Source organism: Sphaerodactylus townsendi, linkage group LG07 (genome assembly GCF_021028975.2).
Source record: "Sphaerodactylus townsendi isolate TG3544 linkage group LG07, MPM_Stown_v2.3, whole genome shotgun sequence".
NCBI classification, from domain to species: Eukaryota; Metazoa; Chordata; class Lepidosauria; order Squamata; family Sphaerodactylidae; genus Sphaerodactylus; species Sphaerodactylus townsendi.
Window position 1 is genome coordinate 37611313 of NC_059431.1, and position 22381 is coordinate 37633693.

General features: G+C 40.7%; 1 protein-coding gene across 4 annotated transcripts in view; it reads right to left on the bottom strand.

Moving 5' to 3' along the window:
• Positions 1–22381, bottom strand: part of ARHGEF28 (Rho guanine nucleotide exchange factor 28) — a 161231-nt gene that overhangs the window by 59612 nt on the left and 79238 nt on the right. For 3 of the 4 annotated variants that reach the window (XM_048504299.1, XM_048504298.1, XM_048504297.1), the window contains exons 10-14: positions 12605–12735; positions 8212–8438; positions 5879–6080; positions 3473–3584; positions 457–499 (exon numbers count right to left, since the gene is read on the bottom strand). In XM_048504299.1, the coding sequence (XP_048360256.1) occupies positions 457–499; positions 3473–3584; positions 5879–6080; positions 8212–8438; positions 12605–12735 (715 nt within the window). Of the gene's footprint in view, positions 1–456; positions 500–3472; positions 3585–5878; positions 6081–8211; positions 8439–12604; positions 12736–21213; positions 21533–22381 lie in introns of those variants that run through there. The other variant, XM_048504300.1, reaches the window with a different exon arrangement.

The following is a 22381-nucleotide window of genomic DNA, read 5'->3' on the forward strand; positions in this document are numbered from 1 at the left end:
TGTTAGACGCTTTAACACGAAATCATTCATGAAAGGTTCTGGTACTTATGAATGAATCTGATGCAAAGTACGATTTTTGTATGACAGAATTAATGGTTATTTATGAATGCATTATTGTATACTACTCTTCTGGCTAAAATACTCAATATATAACAGAAATTTAAGATCACATTGCGTGCTTCCTTGCCAATTTGGCAAGTAATTTTTTTTTGGGGGGGGGGGATTGGCTCCCTTTTTCCTTGTGTTTCAGAAAGCATATAACAAACATTTAATACTGGCAGTTTCTAATGTCTATGAATTTTAATATCACATTAATGAAGTATAGAACTTCCTCACAACCTACCAGAAAATGCAGCATGAGACAAGCACAGGGTTTATGATGCTATAACTCTTGCGGTTAAGTAAATACTTCTACTGCTTGGTGGCTTAATAACAATAATAATCTTTTTAAAGTACCTTTTTTCCCTTGACTGTTCAGTCAAGCTGTATGCACATTGTTCTACAAAACAAAAGATAATCAGTGTAAATCAGTGTAAACTCCCATATTCACAGGATTTACATTCTGAAGTTTGCTCAGTTATTACAAGTTGACATGCCTGACATTTTTAAAGTGAGAAAAGAAAACCAACAAAAGCTCCTCCTTCTCTCAATAATGGCAACACTTGACAACCAGATTTTGGCTGATAAAGTCTACTAGAAGCCCACTTCGTAAGTCCAAGTGAATAAAACCAGCCTGTGATGGAGCAACAAGACCACAAACACCTCTTCCCTACCCAAAACAGCTGTCAGATTCAAGGTCTTTTTTGCTTATCAGGCAAATTGCTGTTTCCGCTTCCCAGCACTGCCACCTTTCTGCATGTTGGTTGCAGTTTGAAAATAATGGCAATATACAAAGTTGCCAACAACTTCATAATAACTATACTTTGAAACAAACTCCCAAACCTTCCTCTTCTAATCATTACTTAAATTGAGAATATGAGTGATTTCTCCATTACTGTTAAATTGCACAGGAAATGCCATCCTGTTGGTGGGAGGGTTAGGATTTATAGAATACTGTTTTATATTCGTGTATTTTCATCCTGTCATTCCTTCAAGGGACTCAAGATGGCGCATGTTGTTCTCCTCTCCTCTGACCCTCACAACAAACCCTGTGTTGAAGGTTAGGCTGAGACAGAATGACTGGTCCAAGGTTACCCAGTGAGCCTCCGTGGAAGGAAAGAACTGAATCTGGAGATCCCTGGTCCAAATCAGCCTCCAGTCACTACACAACATCTGCTATCCACTGAATTCAAATGTACAAAAACAGAATACTACAGCCATCTATCTAGAATATGAGACTGTCAGATTCTATTAGAAAGGTCAGGGCAGTACAAATTATTCTTCCTTTCCCCATTTTATCCTCATAACCCTGTGAGTAGGCCAGGCTGAGTGTGGCCTTCATGACAAGAGTGGAGATTCAGACCTACACCTTGCAAATCCTAGTCCATCACTAACCATACACAAAACAAAAGTAAAATAGGTGCCAGGGAAGCCTCAAGGTAGATACATTCTAAAGGTGAGGTATATATTTATAACGCATAACTGACAAACGTGTTTAGGACTGATAAACCACAATGCTCACAAACAACACACACAAACCCCTTACCCAGGTTTTGTTATGTATTATGTACATACTTTGATAAATGGGACAGGAGAAACAGCCAATGATTGACTGACATATAAAAAGACCTTCAATTTGTATTTACTGAAAAAAAGAATGTATATAGATTTCCATTTTGAGAAGGAATTAAAGAGAAATATTTAATTTCATATACTTTTTTCAATACATCCCATGCTTATAACCTGTTAGGTTTGGTCCAAAGATTTAAAGTGCAGGTTCCTGGCTGACATCCTCCACACCTCACACAGTTCACAACACAAATTCATTTTGCCTTTGACAGCAATCCCAGATTGTAATTAAGATGTGATAGAACTTTTGCTCACACTTGGAAGGCAGACTTGTGAGAAAATTCCATCACATTTAACATGTTTAATATGGCTATGTGCTTTATGGTCACCTCCAAGCAGATACACTTTATAACTCTAAAATCCTTACTGCAAGGTGACGCCATGTTTATTATAGGGTTTGATTCTTTGTGAAGGCAACAATTAGACCTTACACTAAAAATGGCACCACAAGATTGTGAGGCAAAATAACTTCTAGTTTGCTGACCACAGTATGAAAACAGAGTGAACCCTGAGAACAGATAATTCTCCAATAGCAGCTTCTTCAGTTTACTGCTACTACACACAACTGGAAAAAGGTTTTGGAAACAGGCAGACAATTTGTTCCCTGAGATAACCCTCATACAGTCAATGGTGGTCACTAAGAAACTGAGAGAAAACTAATGAGTGCTTATTGGAACAGGCTTGTTGGAACAGCTTATCCAAGTACACAATTGAAAGTACTCTTGGCGTACATAAAGGATCCTATTATATAAATGATTTGTACCTCTACAACAGTTAGCATCCTGAATCAAGAGCACTTTAATTTAGAGAGATAGTGTAGTGTAGTGGTTAGAATGTTGGACTAAGATCTGGGATACCCAGATTCAAATCCTCACTCTGCCGCAAAAAGCTGCTGGATGACATTGGGTCAGTCACACATTCTTAGCCTGACCTACCACACAGGGTTGTCATAACATTATTATGGAGGAGATATATATGATGTAAGCAAGCCACTTTGGTTACTCTCCAGGTAGAAAAACAGGGTATATGCAAAATGAATGAATGAATGAATGAATGAATGAATGAATGAATGAATGAATGAATGAATGAATGAATCTTTACTGGGTTCTCTTTAATGTTTAGAGACACTGAAAATCTGGAAAATAGCCACTCATTACTCAAGCCAATAACTAGTTCTGTGCTAAAGCAAGGAGTAAGTGTGTGTGTGTGTGTGTGTGTGTGTGTGTGTGTGTGTGTGTGTGTGTGTGTGTAATGTAAGACCTTAGCTTATTATAATGCACATACAATGGTTTCATGAAGGGAGAGTTGGAAACATACTTCCAAGCCCCATCTATTTATTATTCTTTATTTGTAAAACCCCTCCTCCTCCTCCTCCTCCTCCTCCTCCTCCTCCTCCCCCCCCCCAACTGGTTTCCTGCACTTGCAGGGTCAGTTTTGTAACTGTCTCTTCCAAAAGTCACGATTTGTAAATGTGCAGAAATGCCAATCAACAGTTGGAAATTGGCAGCAGAGCTAGCAGGCATGTTCCTCAACTGCATATGTTTTATGGTATACCAGTTAAAGGAATCTCAAGCCTAATGTCCTGTGCAGATAACTATGGTCTTATATACATCCCTTGTGCATACTATTATGCAAATTATCTGAAAGTAGAGTCCTTGTATGCAAAAACAGGGGTGACAGATGGCTAAATTCACACTGAATAAAAAGTAAAAGAATAACAAATGAAAACCGAACTAATGCTCACCATCATTTGAATCGCATATTGTAAAATCACATGAACCATGTGATTTTCCTAAGTTGACTTTGGGTGAGGTATAAGAATAGGAGCGAGATCGAATTCCAGACAGTAATGGTTCCTAAAACATATTCAATATTTTAGAGAATTAGTTTTCAAAAACAACTGGGGATTTTTAAAAATAAATCTTGAAAATGTTTCTAAAATATTCTACAAAATTAAGCATAAGTATATTGGAAGACCAATAATTATTTATTTTAAACACATTTATACGACCTTTCTGTTCAATCGCAGTCCCCAAGGCAGTGAACATGAAAACATTAAGACACTTGAGCAATTAAAAACATCCAAAATTATAAAAACAATTCAATAAAAACACATAAACATACAACACCAGAACCAGGGAGGAGGGGCCAATAACTGATACTGGGGGTATGCCAAACAAAACAAAAAAAGTCTTCACGCATTAGCAAAAGACTGTTGGGTATACCCAACAAAGGTTATGTTGGCCCAGAACAGCTTTTTGGTGCAGAGACTCTTAGAAGTCAGTTGCTGAGTTGAAAGGGAGAAAAAAAAGTTTTCACTACTTGGCTGTGTGAATTTTTACAACTGCTGTTCGGCTGGGACTGTATAACAAAAGGTCAGCTAGAGTCATACACAAAACATGCAAACACAATTTATCACAAAGATTCTCAAACTTCATCTTGGTTAGTGGCTCTCCATCTTGGAGATTCAGGTATGCAGGTTCCATTGATTTGCTCACTCCTAAAGCATCCATCATATTCACAGACTCTATAAAGTCCACAGTTCTGGGGCTTCTGGTTGAGGAGAAAACCTCCATCTTGGGTTCTCTCCATTTGTACTCCCATATATTGCTGTGCTTCATCTAGCTCGTGGGCTCAGTCTCAGTTTGCAAATTTGTATAACAAACATAGTTGCTGTATCTCTTGGGCATAACTCCCTTGTTAGCTCTCTCTGACTTTCTCACAGTAGATGAGGTTTCTCCTTCATTTGGCCTGACCTGTTCTGCTGTCCCTTCTGATTGGGTATCCTCCAGCTGGGCTCTGGGTACAGCAGACGGCTCACTGACCAATTCTGAGGTGACTTCCTTAGCCTCTTGGCTGGGTTCTCACACTATGCTATCTGCTTGGTCACTTTTAAGATATTGCTCTCATCCACGTAAACAGCATTCATTACAAGTTTCAGGGTTCAATATGCAATACCCTTTTGAATGTTGGTTATAGCCAACCAGTGTTCCAAGCTTTGCTCTTGGATCTAGCTTTCCTCTTTTGTCTTTGGGAACATACATGCAAGCTTTTGCTCCAAAAACCTTCAAATGTTTCAGACCTGGTAATTTGTTGCTCCACAATTCAAATGGACTTTTGCCCATGGTTTTGCACAAAATGTGATTATATAAGTAGGTGGCAGTGTTTACTGCTTCTCCCCAACAGGGGTCTGGTAACTCTGCTTGTAGCAATAGACAATGTGCAGTCTCAAGGGTAGTTCTATTGAATCTCTCTCCCAATCCATTGTGGGAGGGTGTGTATTTCTCAGATCTGGCATTTACTGTTCCTTCACTCTCCAAATATCTCTGAAAGTCACAACTTGAATATTCAGATCCACTGTCAATAAAGAGGATCTGTGGTGCCTTGCCAAATTTATTCTTGACAGCAACTAAATAACTTTTACACTTCTGTGGGACTTCATCCTTGGATTTAATTCGATACACATAGGCATATCTGCTTGCACTGTCAACAAAAGTAAGTGTATACCATGCACCACCATAAGAAGGCACCAGAGGCCCAATAAGGTCACTGTGTACCTTCTCCAGAACTTCAGTTTCAGCTGCAGTATATCTGCTAGAATGCATTGGAGCAGTAGCCTTTCCTTTGATGACCAATAGCGAATCAATAAATCAAGTCATAAACAGTGACTTCAACAACTCATTTACATACAAACAGCTAACCCTTTTATAACTGAGTTGTGACACACACTTGCAAAATCCCAACAAAAACACCAATAGAGGAAGACAAACAAATCTAACTAGGGAGGTAGTTCCAAAATTTTGATTGCCCTAAGAGTGATCATTTTGTTTGGATTCCTCTACACATGCCTCAATTATTGGAATTTCACTGCTGAGGAGGATATACAATTTTAAAATATAAAACTCAGGTGGATTAATTTCCAGCCTCTTTGCATCAAAATGGCACTCATTTCACAATAATACACTTACTATGTTCAACAGGGAGTCCAGGTGGCAGCCATGTAGCAAATAATGGTTTGAGCACACCAGAAATATGAAGAGTGATATGTAATTTTTGCATAATTTATACCATCTTAAACACATTTTAAATAAAGATTTTTTTAAAATGATAGTTAATATTTTTGTAGGGAGAAAATAGTAATAATAATTACCTTTGGTTGTAGATTGGTGGACAAAGGAAGGGATTCTGCCCTGTTAAAATCTAGATCCATGCCTTGCTCCACTGAATTGAATTCGTCATTTTTATTAGCCAAGGCCCCAGAAGAGCTGAAGGGCATCAAACGGTAGCAATGATGGGGTCTGTTCGAACTTCTTTCATCAACACCCTCTACATCTAAGTCATCAAGACTTGAACTGAGGATACAAAGACTACCAATTAGAAGTAGGACACATCAGCCACACACATATATATATAAAGGGGGGGATTTTTTATCAAATATGGAAGCTGCCTTTCGGCAATATGAATTATAAATTATTTCAGCAAATTTTCATAATCTCAAATCTATATTTGCAGAAATGATGTGAGGGTTTGAGTTGAAGTTGGGCTTTTCTTCCTGTCTTCCAGATTCTCCATGCGAATACCTCCAAGCCATCTTTCCTACTCCTACACACAAACAGTTAGGCATTCCTGGCTCCAGAAGTAGGGCTGCATGAAATTTTCACCCAGATCAGTTTTTGCAAGAAAAGGTTACAGAAGGCACAAAGCAAATTCTAAAAAATACTAATCTCCTATATAAAAGGTATCCTACTTTGAAATAGCAGTCTGGCAACCCAATCAAGAGACCCAAGCAGCCTCCAGAGGAGTTTCTGGCAGCACTTGGAAGCAAAAAAAAGAAAAGAAAAGAAAACCTCCCTGCCACCGGAAAGCACTCCATTGGCCTACATAGCCTTATGTCACCCAGACTGGCATAAGTGGGAGCCAGGGTTGAAGCCAATTCACATCAGCTCCACTCCCAGCCATGCCTCCCAAGTGCCCCTGCTATGCCAGCAGGGATGGTGGCAGTGCAGGAGCACTGACACAGTGCTTCAGGTGTCTCAGAGGACCACAGTGGCCATCCGCCAGCATATTTTTCCCTCTGCCATGGCAAATGCCCTGGAAGACCAAATCTGCTGGCACAGTCCTGAGCCACCTCCAGGAGTTACTTCAGCGCCCCATTTGGCTTAGGCTGTAAATCACTTTCATGGTCAAGCAGTATGATCCCCAAGGTGATTCTTCCCCTCATGCTTCAGATTGCCTGCAGTGGGTGCTGTATGATTCCCCCTTGACAAAGGAGGGAGATGATTGTGTGCTGCACACAGCCCTGCAGATCGCTTGCTTTTAAAGAAAGTAATCTTCAGCAAGACCTGTGACATGGAACCTTCCTTTACTTGTTTCCTTTGCTTTGTTCCCCACAGTCCTGTCCAATGTTTTAAGTATTGGCTCTTGTGGGTTTCCCGGGCTGCGTGACCAGGGTTTGGTGGTTTCAGCTCCTAATGTTTCAGCTCCTTCTGTGGCTGACATCTGTGCCATGGAGAGAAACACATCTTTCGTGACTTGTCTCTGAAGATGCCAATCATAGATGAAATGTTAGGAGCTCAAACCATCCAACCACAGACACACAGCCCGTAAAACCCACAACAGTCAATTTACTCCAGCTGTGAAAGCCTTCAACAACATGTTTCGATTTTTGTTTTCTTATGGTTTTGTATATATTTTAGCTTTGGTTTTGTATATATTTGTATATATATTTGTATATATTTTAGCTTTGGTTTTAATAGTGTTGTAATAGAATTAATGATGTTATTTTGATAGTTTTAAAGATCTGATTTTATTATTTAGGTTTTAATTTGTTAGTTGCTTTGGTGAGCCTTAGAAGGACAGAAAGGTGGGGTATAAATTTTATAGAATAATAAAGAAGAAAGAAAAGATAGACTGTGCCCTCTTTACAGTAACAGCTATAACTTTACCAGGAGGCAAATATTTTTGTTTATATTCACATGGTTTCATGAAAGATTGCTGAATCAGTTTTCTGGTGGATGCTGAAGGGATTTGTATAGAGGGGTAAACCAGCATGGAAAAGATCAGTGTGAGCTAGCTAGCCATTTGCAGGGGAAATCTGAAAGAACAAGCAACCTTGTCCTTTTTACTAATTCTCCCCTGCAAATCCCTGCTCCCCCCTCCCTCCCTCCCCTGTTTAGTGTCAAAAGACAATAATGGATTTGGAAATCTTGGTTTTGTCCCAGTCTATTCCTTTAAGAGATCAAGTCCTAGACAAACATCCCTAGAAGATTGATGAAATGAACTTCAGAAGCAGCACTATCCTATTTTTTCCGTTTTATACTTCAAAGCTCAGAAAAGAAGATTAGATACAAATATACTAAACCAATAAGTATTTTATTCACGGGAGTTCTATTGATGCATCAACTTGTGCTGTGTTTTGCTTGAGCCCACTGGGTTAAAATAGGGGATGATTTATTAGCAATACTGACAAAACTAATGCCACACCTTCGTTTTTTCATTATAGAATAGCGCTGATTTCTTGGGTGGCTAAATCCATGTGCCTTGAGTGGCAGGTAAGAGCCTGCTGTACACAAATTAGATGGAATGACAGGTGATGTATTTCTACTGCTATTTGATGGTGCTTCTGGGTCTTCATTTGACTCAGCTTGGTCTGTGCATGGTTCAAGAGTAGACTGGCCTCCGTGAGTGTAGTTGATACCAGCTTCTTCGATCTGAAATGTGAAATTAATGAGTTAGTAACATTTGCAAAAAATATGGAACAGATGGAAATAAAGCGAAACTCAATTACTAGATTTATCATGAGGTATCTTGGCAGAGGAGTCCAGGATTAGCTATACAACCCATAATGAGGTGAAGTGAAAACACCATTGTTGGTGGTTTGCTCCATCATGGAAAAGATTTTGTTTCTGATTTGTTCATTGAAATCAATTTTTTAAAAGATTCAGAAAAACTTATTCATTCCCAGAAATTCAACAATACAGATTTAAAAAGAATGGTGAAAACACAGTCCAATGTCGGAGCACTGGAAGAATGCAACAGCCCCACCATAACACATAGCTACAACCAATAGAAGCAGCACCAAATACAGTGGCTGATTATGCATGGACGGCTTACCTCAGGTCACTTGTAGCGGAGTTTCCTTGCTTTTCTCTGTTTACAAGCAAGGAGGCACTCACTCCTGGGCTCACAGTTTTTCTGTAGAGAACTCCCCTGGACCTGATTCCCTTAACCCCACCAATTAACTTATTCTTCACAGCACAGATCTAATTATACCTGGTAGTCAAAATTGCTGGCTTAGACTTTACTATTTCAAAAATAATTCCCATCCCCAAATGAAAGAGCAAAGCAATTTTCTGGGTCACATGCTGCCAAAGAAGGGGACACTGTGCTATAGTCGATATTCTTCCCCTTACCCCCCAACTTCCTGTGGCTGCTGGTGGTGGGCAGAGAAGTTTGCTATTTCAAAGCACTCTCTATACTTATTATGCTGATATCTTGATATATCACTGTGAGAAGGTGGAGGTCAGTGTGTTTTGGCTAAGCCCGTGTGAGTGAGGTTATTTTCTGTGACTTCTCTGTGAGCAAGCAACACAGAAGGGGAGGGCAAGTGGAAAAGCTGCAGTGCAAAAAAGTGGGAAGGGTGCAGGTAGGTAGGCTGGCTGTGTGTAGAGGGAAGATGTCTCGGGCAAAGATGTGCTTACTGGCAAATCTGTCCTGCTCTGGCAGTAAAGCAAAACTGAAATCATGCTACAAGTGGTCTTGCTTGCCATGGAGAGAATGGAAAGTGGAAGCAGGGTGTGAGGAAATATGTCTGTACAAGACATCTTGCTGTGATAGACATTCACCCGCACCACACACAAGGCACCTTGTACATAACCAGCTAGTGATTTCACATCAATCACAGAATCACAGAGTCACAAAAACACAGAATCATAAGAGTTGAAAGAGGCCATACATCTAGTCCAACCCCTTGCTCAATGCTGAATGCGCCTAAAGCATCACCGACTATCACCACCTCCTCCAGGATTTCCTGACAAGCAAAACCTCTCCTTACATACAGCACCACCCTGCCTCCTCTTCAACTCTTTCAGTTTTCAACAAGTCTCTGTAAGCTTACTAAATCATATTATTCTGTCTTCATAAGAAACTCAAGCTCTTCCTTCTTATTGCCCAAGCTTTGGGCATTGGTACATAGACAACAGAAGACGTGAACCTTCATCTCCATTAGACCTGGCCTTCTCGGGTAGGCCTCTGCTGTGTGCTCTTCTTCATTTAAATCCCTATGTCGGTCATCTCCTTCCCACTGTGGTGTCAATTTAAAGCCCTCCTGGTAAATCTCCTCAGGTTTCTCCCAAATGCATTTTTCCCTGTCCTTGATAGGTGAAGTCCATCATGTGCTAGTAAGTTGTTGTTGCCCAGGAAACTTAGCCCATGGTCCCAGAATCCAAACTGCTCCTACTGGTACTCGCAATGCTGTTAGTGGTTCATCTCTATTATCTTCTGCTCCCATCACATTCCCCTTCCTCTGACAGGAAGGATAAAAAGGAATATCACCTGTGCCATCACTGAGATGGCTACCCATTTCAGTTCAATAGCTGGAGGGTCCTGTTCAGAAGACCTCTGCCAGATGGCAATATGCAATAGAAGTTATTCATGTCAAGCTCTTTTTTTGCCTACTGAGGGAACACACATGGCCTAAGATTTTTGGGACCTAGGTTGGTTTTGAATTGTAAACTTTCCTCTCAGTTTCCAGGTATTCTGCAGGTAGTGAATGCATAGGCTTTGGGTTCACTGCGGTGAGGGAAGTTTCATGGTGTAAAAGGAGAAGACTGAGATCACTGAGGTTGAATTAACATCTAAACAACTAAGAAGAGGCATTTATTTATATGCTGACTTTAAAGGAACAAACCAGCAGCACAGGTCTTCAGGTAAAAAGGTAGAAACCTGGCTGACGCACAAAAATTTAAACTGATTATGACTACAGAGAACAGTTAGACTTTTCTACAATGCTTTCAGTCACAGACATTTATTGACTAGCCACTAGACTAGTCCTCTCACAAACAGGATTTCACCCACACCATCCTGCCCTTTTCCCAGAGTCAGATTAAATTGTACAACATCTGCTCATCCCCACAGATAGGTCTAACAATCGAGCAAAATTGCTCTGCCATGGTAACAGGAGCCTACTCTTCACTCTGTCTCCTCTTTTACCTGAGCCAAACCTGCTCTCTCCCTGAGGCAGAACTTGACTCCTGTTTTTCTGTATTGCCCCCAATATCTCATCCTTCTTCTCGAAGGTGACTGGATGTTGCAACAACACTTCCTATGGGCTCATCTGAGTGGCTGATTTTCTCTTCAGGGGCAGGTCAGCCGTCTATTCATCACAGCATCCTTTTAAGTTCCATGGTTCCAAAGCACTTAGGGTCTCTAAGGGGCTTTCCCACTGACAGAGTTGAACTGGTTTCTACCTAGGTTCGCCTCAGTGAATCCCCACTGCCACCGAGCTCAACATTGTTTTGTCTCAGTTCCCCCCACCCTCAGAACTGCAACATCCTTGGGCGAATTCCCACTTGAAAATTGCAAGCGGATCCAAACCTGTTCCTTGCGAATCCATGTCTTCCTCATCGCAGTTTCTCCCTCCCCACCACAGTGAGCAGGCAGGAGACATTCCTGGGTGCAGGCATCGTTGCAATCCCCACAGCCATGTGATCGCGCTTCATTGCCCTAACCTAATTGGTCAGTGTTCAGTTGGGCGGGACCTGTTAGCCACTTCAGAAACACTACCCATTTTTACCCATTAAAAAACCTGTGCGAACGATAAAGTGCAACCTCTATGAATACTTGTTATTTACTGTATAACAACTATTTTCTGAAAGTTTTACTGTTAAATCGGTGAACGGGCGACCGTTTAAACGGTCAACTTTCCACCGTTGTTTCCCACAGTCCCCTTAGCGACCAAACGATGTGCGTGCATAGCAACAGCGCCAGGAGCACTGATTGGCTGCACAAAGTGCGCGTCAGGCTCTGGGGCGGGGAATGACTCCAGGTTCCAAACCTTGTCCCTCCCCTTGGAACAGCTGTAAACTGTGATAACGGGGCCTGAACCACTTGCATCCAGGTTCTGCCAGAATGCGGATTAACAGGGCGAACGAGCGTCAGAAATGGTTGCTGCCACAGAAGTCATGGGGAGAACGTCGATGAAACTGTGTTAGTAAGTGGGCCGAAACCGTGCTAAGGAGGCAGTGGGAATTCGCCCCTTGTTGCAGTTATGAACTACACTTTTCTGCCGGAACAAGGTCGATACCGACGACACCTCATCTGTTCAACCAATCACGAGCCACTTTTGTGGCATGCGCAGAACGGGAGAGTCGTGGCAGGCAGAAAGTGCATGTAACTGTAAACTGTAAAAAAAAAAAAGAACGCTCCCATTTCCTGCCATAACACAAGCGCCAATCACGACCGAGGAGTGAAAAAGGCACCAAGACGATCCCGCCCACTTAGATCGGTTCCAGGGGGCCAACTCAGTTGCTGTGGGGACAGCCTGGAATCGCCCTCCACGAAGGGAACCGAGTCGACCTTAGCTCCCTTCTGTAGTGGGGAAAGCGTCTAAGATAATGACTGGTATCTTGAATTATGTTCAGAAGCAAAAAGACAGCCACTGAAGTTATTTCTTTACACATAATTTGTATCAGTTTCTTTATTAATTCGTTGTTAACAAAAATAACCTGATCGACTTTTGTGTTAATAAAATAATTCACAGCCCTACTATAAATAAACCTAAGTAAATTCTGGCACTCCATCACAAGCCTAAGGAAACACATTATAGCAAAAGGCAGCAACATACTAGCCTATGTATGCCTACGTTTGAGAATCTTACCTGATTGACTACCATGCGGTTTGCATATACTTCATCACTTCCATTCAGCATAGCAGAAAGTCTCGCTGCAGCAAAGAAAGTAGAGGGGCTGGGGCATTTCTTAAAAGCATGAAATGGGGATGGTTGATGATCTGGAAAAAAGCACAATACAGGAAAAAATATTTATTTCATTGTCATTCTTCTATTAATTCTTGTAATGAAACTGTCAGTGCTTTACATCTATGTGAATCAAACATTGGAATATAAGATTCTTTTTATGTGCATACGTTCCATTGTGTAATTGAAGTCATCTTCTTGGGAAAAGAGGGACAGTAATTTAGAGGAGGAGGAGGAGGAGGAGGAGGAGGAAGACTTTGGATTTATATCTCCCCTTTATCTCCTGTAGGAGACTCAAAGGGGCTTTCAAACTCCTTTTCCTTCCCCCTTCACAACAAACACCCTGTGAGGTAGGTGGGGCTGAGAGAGCTCAGAGGTCACCCAGCTGGCAATGCGGCTTAAAAGTGCTTCCTTTGACTGAGTTACACGCAACTATCTAGTACACTGATCAGCTCACGGATTCTGGGTCTGTGCATGGGATGATGAGGGAATCTGTTTTCACCTTTTATCATTGGAATCTTGTAGTGCAGTCAAGATATCATGCATACAGCTACAGAATTTACTATATCAATATCTGGATTTGTTGTATGTAGAAAATATTAAACAGCAGTCCCGTAGAATGCTAAAATTGAAAATCATTACTCCTAACAGTGAATTTGATGGTCTCATGCTTAACAGGTGGGCAGCAAAATGGCACCAGCCATAGACAAGGGAACAAGTTCTTTATACTCTAGTAAACATAACAATATTCACTTGCAAAATTTAAAAAGAAAACCCCTCCCCACTAAAAGAGAATCTGAGACCAGAAGTGAGTGGCATCTGTATCTGTTATGGAAGGTCACTACAATGTGTTCCTTCACCTGGGTCACCTCCCACTTATCTTTGTGAGGTTAACATTGTAATGACTACATGAATAACATAGTCAATGGGCTTGTTTGAGACAATATTGTGTGGTGAGGCACTACAAATGCCTATAATGGTATGACTGTATTTGACTTTCAGAACCATGTCTGTTTTGGGACAATTGAAGCATATGTGGTGCGGGGGCTTATTTTGATGACATGAACTAGAAGAGCTGATGAGTAGTTGGTTTGGCATTTCAGCAGCATTTTATTACTAATTACCTATGAAGTCAGTTCCAGAAGGAACTGCACAGACTTATTTCCCAGCACCTCACTGTTGGCTCCGATTTAGATTTGTTGCAGTTCTTAAAACATGATGATCATTCATTAACTTCATTGTGACCAATGTAACAAGTATGTTAATGATGGCACCTCTTCTGTTGTTAGTGATTTTATATTTTAAAAAACAATATTTGTGAAATCATTATTGTATTTATGGAGGTAGGATTATTTTATGCCAATGAATCAGATTCTGTTGGTCATTCTAGGCAATGTTATTGTCTGCATAGAAATACAACACACACACACACACACACACACATATTAGTTCCTCCCCACTTCTAGTACTAATGTGCCTGGCCACACTGGGCACCTTCCTGCCCACATGGCATGCAAATGCAGTTTATTCATTTAAATATTTATACCCTGCTTTTCTCTCTGATAGCAACCAAAACTGGCTTACAACGTGGTTCTCCCCTCATCCAATTTATTTTTGCAACAATTCTGTTAGATTGTTAGAAGTGGGTTAGATTGAGAGAGAGCAACTGTCCGAAGGTCACCCAGTGAGTTTCCATGACAGAGTGAGGATTTAAACCTGGGTCTCTTGAATTCCTCAGTCTCTGTGACAGCAATCTTTCAAAAAAGATCATATTCAACCTGGTTTGGGAAAGATCAGATCCTAACAAAGGAAAAAACCCAAAAGTATTAGGGCAGAATGCCATACAGATCCCCCCCCCCCCAAAAAAAAACTCAACCTGTTTTACTTGAGATGACAAACTAGAACAAAATCTCCATGTGGAAGTAATCCATGTTGTCTTCTTGGTAGCTAACATAATTGATTGCACAGACCATTTCCAATCAGACATCATTGTTTGGTCATATTCTCCGGACTATGGGAGAGATCAACACACACAGTGTGTATGCTGTTTCTTCCAGCCCAATGCCCACTGGAATGGTTACCATTTACTACAATTTTGGGGTACCGTCCTCCAAGACCAAATAATAAGGCTCAAAGTTGGTTAACATATATCGTGGGCCCCAAGGAGAGAAGTGAAGTTTTGAACATCACTTTACCCATGCATTACTTTCCATATCACAGCTTCCTTGTATAATGCATATACTTACCAAAATGTATATGAACAATAGGACAAATTTTGCAAAAATTGTAAAATGGTTTACTAAAATATTACACACACTCTCGTTTTCATGTTAAACAATTTTAGATGCATTACTTGAGGAGTTTTCTTGAACAAAAACACATTAAGCAAAGTAGGTACAAATATTCACTACAGATATCCAATAGCAAGATAAATTTAAAGGACGTATGTTGAACTGCCATGAGCACTAAAACTCTGAGGCTGCATGCAGACAGCAAGACTGGATGGGCACTAGCTTACATGTATCTTGCTGCCCTCCTCCCCACTTCTGCATTACGTGGAATGTGAATGCGCACTGTACAAAAATGGAGGCACTATTGCTTGCATAGGCACTGAAATTACCCAGGGTTATCCACATTCAGACTTAATCACAGCCTCAGGTGATACTGGAATGCAGCATGACCTCAAACTACTGAAACAACAGAAATTCCCTTGAAATAGAAGGAATTTGGGAGAACAATGCCAAAAGTCTCTATTAATAAAAATAGCAATGTGTGGTAACCAAATACATGGGACATCACGAGAAACAATTACATACTGCATCAGTTATTTATTTCTACCGGAAGGATCTGATGAAACTTTTAAAATGGCAGATAGCTAATGTACAGGTTATAAATCACATTCCTTCAGTTCCACAAATTCCTTTGAGCATGACTCAGGCACACAAATGACTCACAGACTGTACTTTATCTAGATTCCAGTGAAGTCAATGGTAAGATCCACGTTTCAGTCAAAATATATTCAGTCTGTTTACTGGCTCATTAAACACAAATATTTGCAATCACAGAAGTTAGAAAAATCCCAACAAATACTTGAAATTTTTTTTCACTGCTCATATTACCTTTGGGGGCATCTGGGTTTTTACCACTAGAAGAGGTTCGGATGAAATTTAGTAAGATCCAGCATGCCAATTCATAGGTTGGGTCTAGAGGAAGATTTTCGTGTATGTTCGAGCTCTTACACAAGCAGAAATGTAGTAACAAGACTGTGCTGGCAGCTTGCATTGAGATAAACTTATTCCATCTTAACTTGCATTTCAACTTGCACCAGGCTGTATTTTGTTAAGTTGTTAAGGAAAGGGATCCATGTATACTGCAGCATATCTAGCACTATTGCTTGCACAAGCAGAACTCCACTAAATGAGTTTTCACTTCCATTCATGCATTTCTGAATCCAACCCCATCTCCAGAAGATAATGGCCATCCATGCAAGTGTGGTCTCTTTCATTCCCTTCAGGTTTGATTCTCAGTTATGCACACATTTCCACCTCTTCGGCAATCACCCTGCCTTCTGATTGAACATTCCCTTCAGGTTTGATTCTTAGTTATGCCTACGCTTCCACCTCTCTGGCAGTCCAGTCTTGTTCCACCTACACTGGTTCTGATCAGAGAACCCCTACGGTTTCTGAAAGCTCTGAGAGTGCAACTTTTTACTCTCCCTTCCCAGGAAAAGTGAAGGAAATGAGCATGCATTTAGTTTTCCACAGGTTTAGTCATTTCTCCCTGCCTTTCTCCCTGCCATATCATAGGAGCTCCTCCCACTCTTCAAGCCACCATTTCAAAAGGATAAGGGCTTGCTTTTTTTAACAAAAATCATGATGAAAGTCTATTAATGGAGTGATCCACCCAGTGAAACGGACAAGAAATGGACATGGTCCAGCAAATGAACGCTAGACCAAAGACAGAAGGGAGAAAAAAGGCAACAGGCATCCTCCCCAAATGCAGGTTACAGTGAAACAATGAGGATGCTGCGGGCAGGCAAAATGGCAGATTGGCTCAGCTAGGGACACTTTGCAGGAGGAGGATCCCTCTGCAAACAAAAAAACTGTAGGAAACCCGCACTGTGAAGTAAACAGCTGCAGGGGAAGTAGTGCATGCATAAATGGCCACTGTTGCAGGATGGGAAGGAGTTTTCTGCATTTGCAGTCTCTAGTGAACATGTGCAGCTTGCTGACTATGAGTGCAACATTAGACTGTGGATCCACTGGCACACTAAGATGTGTCACATTGGGGAGAGTTCAGTAATTGCAGGTACATAGATTTTCATGCTCTAGTGATAAATAAAAAATATCCTTATTAAATATATGCTCCAATTCTAACCTCTAAATATATGCTCCAATTCTAAATATTGCTGCTTATAGTTCAAATACATGATACCATGACTTATATCGAAGAGGCTATATTTTAAAGAAATAATTTCAGCTCTATATCATTGCGATGATATTAAATATGGTATCCTTCCTGTTTACACATTTTGTTACATCGTTGTTTTGTTTTATATTTGTATATATTTATGCATCTTAAAGCTGGTTTTATTTGTTATTATTATTCATTGCCTTGGGGACCCTCAACTAAATGGAAAGGCAGCATAAAAATGCTTAGAATAAAATTTAAAAAATCCTTTTCTTACCAAATGAAAGCAAGATGAGTTTTCACTAGTTAAAAAAATGAGCAACTTAGAGATGAGAAAGTAAAATGACTTATACTTTCTTGGGAAAAACAGCAAACAGTTTTCAAATAGGTTACCAGAACTGCCTCCAGCAATCTGTACATGGGTTAATATATAACTCAAAGAATTAAAGCTATGAAACTAAAAGGGGGGAACAGTCACAATAGTAAACACACTGGATAAAATTTATGAGCTTGGATAACTTGCCAAAGTTATCTAGATCTTTATTGGAACAACAAGATTAAACACATCTTCAAAACAGATCTTCCTGTGTATGTTTCATTATCACAATGACACAATACTACCAGAGAACAGTTCTACTGTATTTAATCTTGTAATGTGTAAAATTTTACAGAAAATGTTCAGCCACACTTGAGAACCAGGCTCAGGAAACAAAGGACTGCTGAAACACATTGCAAAGCATTTTGAACATTCACAGATGCTATGGGAATGCTGTTTACACCTAACGCTATATAGTACAGTAGCAAAAAACTGTCCTAAAGAATCTACAAAAATAAAGTTGCATGTATGGTTCACACAAAGGTTTCTCTGCTGTTCCCTCCCTGATGTTGCCGCCCAAATCTTTGGCTGCATTCAGACATTATAATAGACCTCTATGTGAATGCAGGCACCTGGGGAAACTGGAGCATCTTTCATCTCATGAACCACAACCGTAAGTAGGAATGGGGTAGGAAATAAGCTCCAATTTGTCCAGGTGCCTATATTCATACACTACAACAAACTAGATTTTGATTGAAGGATTTCCAAATTAGGAAACTGCACATTGCAGGTGAAGAGAAGAGGAAGGAGGAGGTGTAAAAGAACACGCTAATACATATCTGTCAACTGCTGCCTACATTGCTTGACTTTACCAGGTTACGTGAGGACTCAAAAATGCTGAAGCTTTTAAAAAGGAAGAAAAAAACAAGAGACCATAATAAAACTATCTGCATAAGCCAGGGGTCTGCAACCTGCGGCTCTCCAGATGTTCATGCACTACGAATCCCATCATGCTGGCAGGGGCTGATGGGAATTGTAGTCCATGAACATGTGGAGGGTGGTAGACCCCTATGTAGACTATTAAGTTGATCCATCAGAGTCGGGCTTGGTACATCTTCTCCTGCTTGCTGCTTTCAGAGCTTTGCTGGGCTTTCCCACAGACAAAAATGATGCTTTGGGGCAAACTGACTTAGCATTTTCTGAGATACAACTTACTGTCCTTCACAAGGACAACAGATCAATTCAAACTACTAGAAGATTCTGAGCAAATTAACAAATCCACTTAGAACTCTCAATAAAAAGACTTTTTGAAGTGTTTTCTCATCAGCAGCATACATACTGTGACTCAAAATGGGGGGAGTTCAGATATCATTAAAGGTAACTAACAGTTGGAATTATCTGAGCCCTTCAGGGCTAGGGTGGTCTACTAAATCGAATTAACAACAACAACAACAACAACGATAATACCCCAGGTTGAGGAGAGAACAGTAAGCTCTCTCCAGTTACCAATTTCCCACCCAACTATCTGCACCATTTGCCCTACCTCTTCTTGTGTGTTCCTCCAGGAAGACACAGGGTACAGTTACTCTGGGGAGTAGGAGTATTGGATCCTTAGGATACTTTACAGTTATTTACAGTTTTATTTCTGAACAGCTTCAGCATAATCATAGAAAAAACAACACAGCACACAGTTCCAGATGCCCAGCATCATTCTTAAAGCTTCAGAAGAACCTGTGGAGCTGTCTACCAGAAGCACTAGCATTCCACCACTATCAAAAAAATTAAAATTTCTCCCTTTCCAAACATTTTGCATCTTATACCGTATATCTGGACAAGAGAATCCAGTTCTGCAACCTCCTCTTCCTCCTTCCAAATCAGTATGCCAACGATCAACATGGCCAAGACAAACTGTTCCCTTTATTGCCTTTCAGATGGTCAAGTGAAAAGGAGTCATTGACCTAGGTGACTCTAGCTACTTTTCTTCAAAAATTGGACTTACATACATTTGTTTACACTTTATGATCTTATACTTGTCAGCAAATTTTTACTTTTAATTTCTGTGATCAGTTGCATCCTCTGAAGGACTCAAATCTCCAGAGAGAGAGGGGGGGGGGGGGAGAGGTGCCATCATGTTGCTTCGAACTTATGGTGACTCTATGAATTAGTGTCCTCCAAAACATCCTGCTGAGCCTTGCTCAGGCCTTGCAAACTGAGGGTCATGGCTTCCTTTATAGAATCAATCATGCTACATTACAGTTAATTTCCCAAATTTGATGAATGCCAACACTTATATATGAATACTGACAATCCTCAAGGAATTCTGTGACTGCCACCAGGTCCTCCACTTTTTTGACATAAACAAGAGGGTGCTGACACACTGACAGCATTAATATACTGTGGTTGTTCAGGTCAAATTCTTTACTACAACTGCATATTATTCTGGTTTGTGTGCAAAAAACAAATAGCTACTTCTTATACTGCTCAGTTTTTACAACTTCCAAACTAGGAAGTCATCAATGCAGGTGATGTGAAAGGTGTCTACTAGGAATGCTGGAGACACACCTGCAGTCCGATTACAATGCTGACATTGATAGACAAATGGTCTGATTGGTTGCAAGGCAGTTTCACGTGTTTATGTGTTGACACAGTTAGAGGAGGAGACACAGGGAGCACATGCAGACAAAGACATCACTGGTAACTCCCATTCGTTCATGATGTCTGAATGCAGCCATCAAGTGACTGTTAACATTCATGACTACACTGCAGGATTTGGGGATACTTTACCACTATACATTTTTGTGTTCTCATCTTACCATTGCAAAATACCTTCCCTTGGGATGTTCCTGTAACTGAAACCATTACATTAATATCCTTGAGCTGCATCTTCTCCACATAGACCTGTAGTGACTTCTATATTCATTCAGCTAACAACAATGATCTGCATTCTGTGTTTATGAAGCACTTTTCCACAGTAAGAAGAAGAGTTTGGATTTATATGCCCCCTTTCTCTCCTGTAGGAGACTCCTCGTCCTTCCCCCCTCACAACAAACACCCTGTGAGATAGGTGGGGCTGAGAGAGCTCCGAAAAGCTGTGACTAGCCCAAGGTTACCCAGCTGGCATGTGTGGGAGTGCACAGGCTAATCTGAATTCCCCAGATAAGCCTCCACAGCTCAGGCGGCAGAGCGGGGAATCAAACCTGGTTCAGATTAGAATGCACCTGCTCTTAATCACTATGCCACTGCTGCTGTAAGAAAGCAAGTGTATGGTTAAACCAATTCATCTTGTCATCTAGTGTGCTGCAAGTGAGGCAGGTTCCTTTCTATCACCAACCTCTTCTGTGTATAGCTCATAAACTTCCCCTTTAAAAAGTCACATCATTTCCAACAAATCACATCTGCCTAGAAAAGTCATTGGCATCATTTTTCTGCAGAATATCCTGCACTACCTTTTCCATTCAAAGCTGTTCACTTCAAGTTCCAGTGAAACCATGAAGAGTTACTTCGCACTAAACATGCTACCACATGGAGCAAATGTGCATCAGAAATATGTAAGTTTGAGAACTATCAGAAGTCATCCTTTTAAAAATGAGAAAAGAGCATCCATACATTCATGAAGTAAAACAATTTCATTTTTCCAAACCATTGTGGACTTAAAACACAAAATAGGTTTAAAATAATCCTGGGGAAAGAATACAAACCTGCTTATCTCCACCTGAATATGGAGAACAGTAGAACGAACAAACACAAGATTCAGAAGTAACATAAAGAAGGGAAGTATTTTGTCTACCTTTCAGTTTGGATGTCCTTTTTCGAATCTTCATTTTAGGCAAGGAAGGCCAAGAGTAATTAAAAGGCAAATCAGAGTCTGAGTCCATTGTCTGTGTTAAACAAATGGGGGCAGACAGCAGCTCGTCACAGCAGTGCTGTTGTTCTTTTCAGGACCAAGCAAAGTGCGAGAAAACAAAAAGACTGAACAAGGCAGGATCAAGTTGCCCACTAAACCCAGGAGAGGGAGAGGGCAGGACAAGCTTGTGCTCAGAAAGCACCGAAGCATGTGGACAAATCGGCTGCAAATATTAAGCCAGACCACAGCAAGTTAAAATATGATGAACACCCAAGAGCAGGACTGCTGCATCCTGGTCTGCCGCTACTTGAAAGGTCATGGTGTGCCAATGAATCATTAACTCACCTTTTCATGTTCAATGTAAATGAAGAATAATCTGACTTGTTAGAGAAGGAAGGCGTTTTTGTCTCACGAGAATAATAAACTGAGGCAAAACTTCTTTTTGAAAGGTTAATTTGCACACTCCTTGAAGTGGGGGGGGGGGGGAATAAGGATTTCGAACTTCAGAAAAGATCAAGAACTCTAATGAGAGTGCCTGAAAATGTTCAACTGCATTTCTAAAGATCAGAATTTCATAAAAAAATTACAACATTGATGAACCTGAGCTCTTCATCAGTGAAGCAACAGCCAGCTCAATGATCGAGCTCTTATCTTTCCAAAATTCAAAGAGGGAGCGTGCCCACGCACCTCTTCCTTCATTCTAAGGATGGATAAGCCACACAGATGTTCACCTTCTCCAAATGCATTCCCTATTATTTTTGGCTCAAGCAGTCTCTGAGATTGACACTGAACCATAAGGATTTTTGTACGGCTGGCATCTTGACAGAGCTGGCCTGCCCCACATGCAACTCACAAAGGAGCTAGTGACTAATGTACAACAAGTCTCTCATTCTTACACAGTCTCCCTGAACAACTCCTCAGCAATTAGTATTCAACAGAAACTCATTATCCCTCCCCCACTGTTACACTACATAAACTTTGGATTTTTTTTTTAAAAAGGACGGCTACATGCAAACCAAAGCAAAACTAAACACATCTGCTGTTTCTTAAGCAAACTCCACTGGTAGTCCCCCGCCCACTTCCACCCACCCAGTATGGATTTTTGCACTCT